The sequence below is a fragment of the Mesitornis unicolor genome, unplaced genomic scaffold (genome assembly GCF_000695765.1).
Source record: "Mesitornis unicolor isolate BGI_N332 unplaced genomic scaffold, ASM69576v1 scaffold15572, whole genome shotgun sequence".
Taxonomy (NCBI): Eukaryota; Metazoa; Chordata; class Aves; order Mesitornithiformes; family Mesitornithidae; genus Mesitornis; species Mesitornis unicolor.
In genome coordinates, this window is record NW_010168628.1 from 1 (window position 1) to 2,137 (window position 2,137).

Genomic DNA, 2,137 nt, shown 5'->3' on the forward strand with positions numbered 1-2,137 from the left:
GGGGACTGTGGGGTTTTTTGGGGGGTCCTGAGCTTTGGGGGGGGGTCCCTGTGTGGAGGGGTCCCAGGGTTCTCCTGATTGAGTTGATTTTTCTGATTGTTTGGTTTGTTACCTGGTTTAGTACCAATTTATTGTGGATTTTATTCTTATTTCGCATGTTGTCACTGCCGGTTTGTTCTCAGTCTTTGGGTTGTTTGTGGGAGTTCCCGGGTTTATTCATTTTAGCCGATAAATGCCATTTTTTACCCAACAAATGCCATTTTAAAACTAGTGAACCCACTTTTATTTGGTAAGTGCCAATATTTACCCAATAAACGCCCACATTTACCCAATAAATGCCATTTTAAAACCAATAAATCCACTATTTATTTAGTAACTTCCGATTTTAACCCCATAAATGCCCTTTTTAACCCCATAAATGCCCTTTTTAACCCCATAAATGCCCTTTTTTACCCCATAAATGCCCTTTTTTACCCCATAAATGCCCTTTTTTACCCCATAAATCCACTTTTATTTGGTAAATGCCAATTTTGACCCGATAAATCCTATTTTTTTTATCCCAGAAGTGACTTTTTTGTAGCCAGTAAATCAACTTTTAAACTGATAGATCCACTTTTTGTTAGGAAAATGCTCTTTTTTTACCCAATAAACCCCATTTGTTTACCCAATAAATGCAATTTCTTACCCAATAAACCCCATTTCTTGCCCCATAAATGCCATTTTATCCCAATAAACCCCATTTTTGCCAAATAAACCCCATCTTTTACCCCATAAATGCCATTTTTAACTCAATAAACGCCAGTTTTATCCCAATAAACCCCATTTCTTACCCCATAAACCCCATTTTTAACCCAATAAACCCCATTTTTGCCAAATAAACCCCATTTTTATCCCACTAAACCCCATTTTTATCCCAATAGACCCCATTTTTTACCCCATAAACCCCTTTTTTACCCCATAAATGCATTTTCTTACCCAATAAACCCCATTTTTAACCCAATAAACCCCATTTTTAACCCAATAAACCCCATTTTTAACCCAATAAACTCCATTTTTAACCCAATAAACTCCATTTTTAACCCAATAAACCCCATCTTTTACCCCATAAATGCAATTTCTTACCCAATAAACCCCATTTTTATCCCAATAAACCCCATTTTTATCCCAATAAACCCCATTTTTTACCCCATAAATGCAATTTCTTACCTAATAAACCCCATTTTTAACCCACTAAATGCCATTTCTTAGCCCACAAATGCCACTTTTTACCCAACAAACCCCGTTTTCCAACCATTGACCCCCAAATCTGGTGCCTTACGCTGTCACTCCCCCGTTTTCCCGCAGATGTCTGCGCTCTGCCCATGGTGGTGGGGCCGTGCCGGGCCGCGGTGCCGCGCTGGTGGTTCAACGGCTCCAGCTGCCAAGGCTTCATCTTCGGGGGCTGCGAGGGCAACGCCAACAACTTCGCCACGGAGACCGAGTGCAGGCAGCGCTGCGGCTCCCCCAGCGGTAGGGACCCCCAAATTTGGGGCGGTTTGGGGGATTTTGAGGAGTTTGGGGTTAAAAAGCTAAAATAACCCCGTGTGGGGAGGTGTTTGTTGGGTTTTTTTGAGGGTTTGGACACGAAAATGGTTAAAAAACCTCAAATAATCCCATTTTGGGGGTTATTTGAGGGGTTTGGGCAGAAAATAACCCCATTTGTTGGGTTATTTTGGGGTGTTGGACACCAAAACCACTCAAAGCCCCTCAAATAATCCAATTTTGTGGGATATTTTGGGGGTTTGACCCCAAAATGTCCCAATTTGTTGGGTTATTTTGAGGTTTTGGACACCAAAGTGGTTAAAAAACCCCAAATAATCCAATTTTAGGGGTTATTTGAGGGGTTTGGGCAGAAAATAACCCCATTTGTTGGGTTATTTCGGGGTGTTGGACACCAAAACCACTCAAAGCCCCTCAAATAATCCAATTTTGTGGGATATTTTGGGGGTTTGACCCCAAAATGTCCCAATTTGTTGGGTTATTTTGAGGTTTTGGACACCAAAGTGGTTAAAAAACCCCAAATAATCAAATTTTTTGGGTTATTTTAGGGGTTTGGGCAGCAAAATGTCCCAATTTGTTGAGTTATTTTGGGTTTTTG

General features: G+C 40.9%; 1 protein-coding gene across 1 annotated transcript; it reads left to right on the plus strand.

Moving 5' to 3' along the window:
• Positions 1 to 1,344: 1,344 nt before the first annotated feature.
• LOC104536471 (kunitz-type protease inhibitor AXPI-I-like) lies at positions 1,345 to 1,509 on the plus strand (the record flags this gene model as incomplete). The annotated part of the gene is made up of 1 exon (XM_010179088.1): positions 1,345 to 1,509. A coding segment is annotated over one exon (165 nt), but the record flags the coding sequence as incomplete, so codon positions are not given.
• Positions 1,510 to 2,137: the final 628 nt, after the last annotated feature.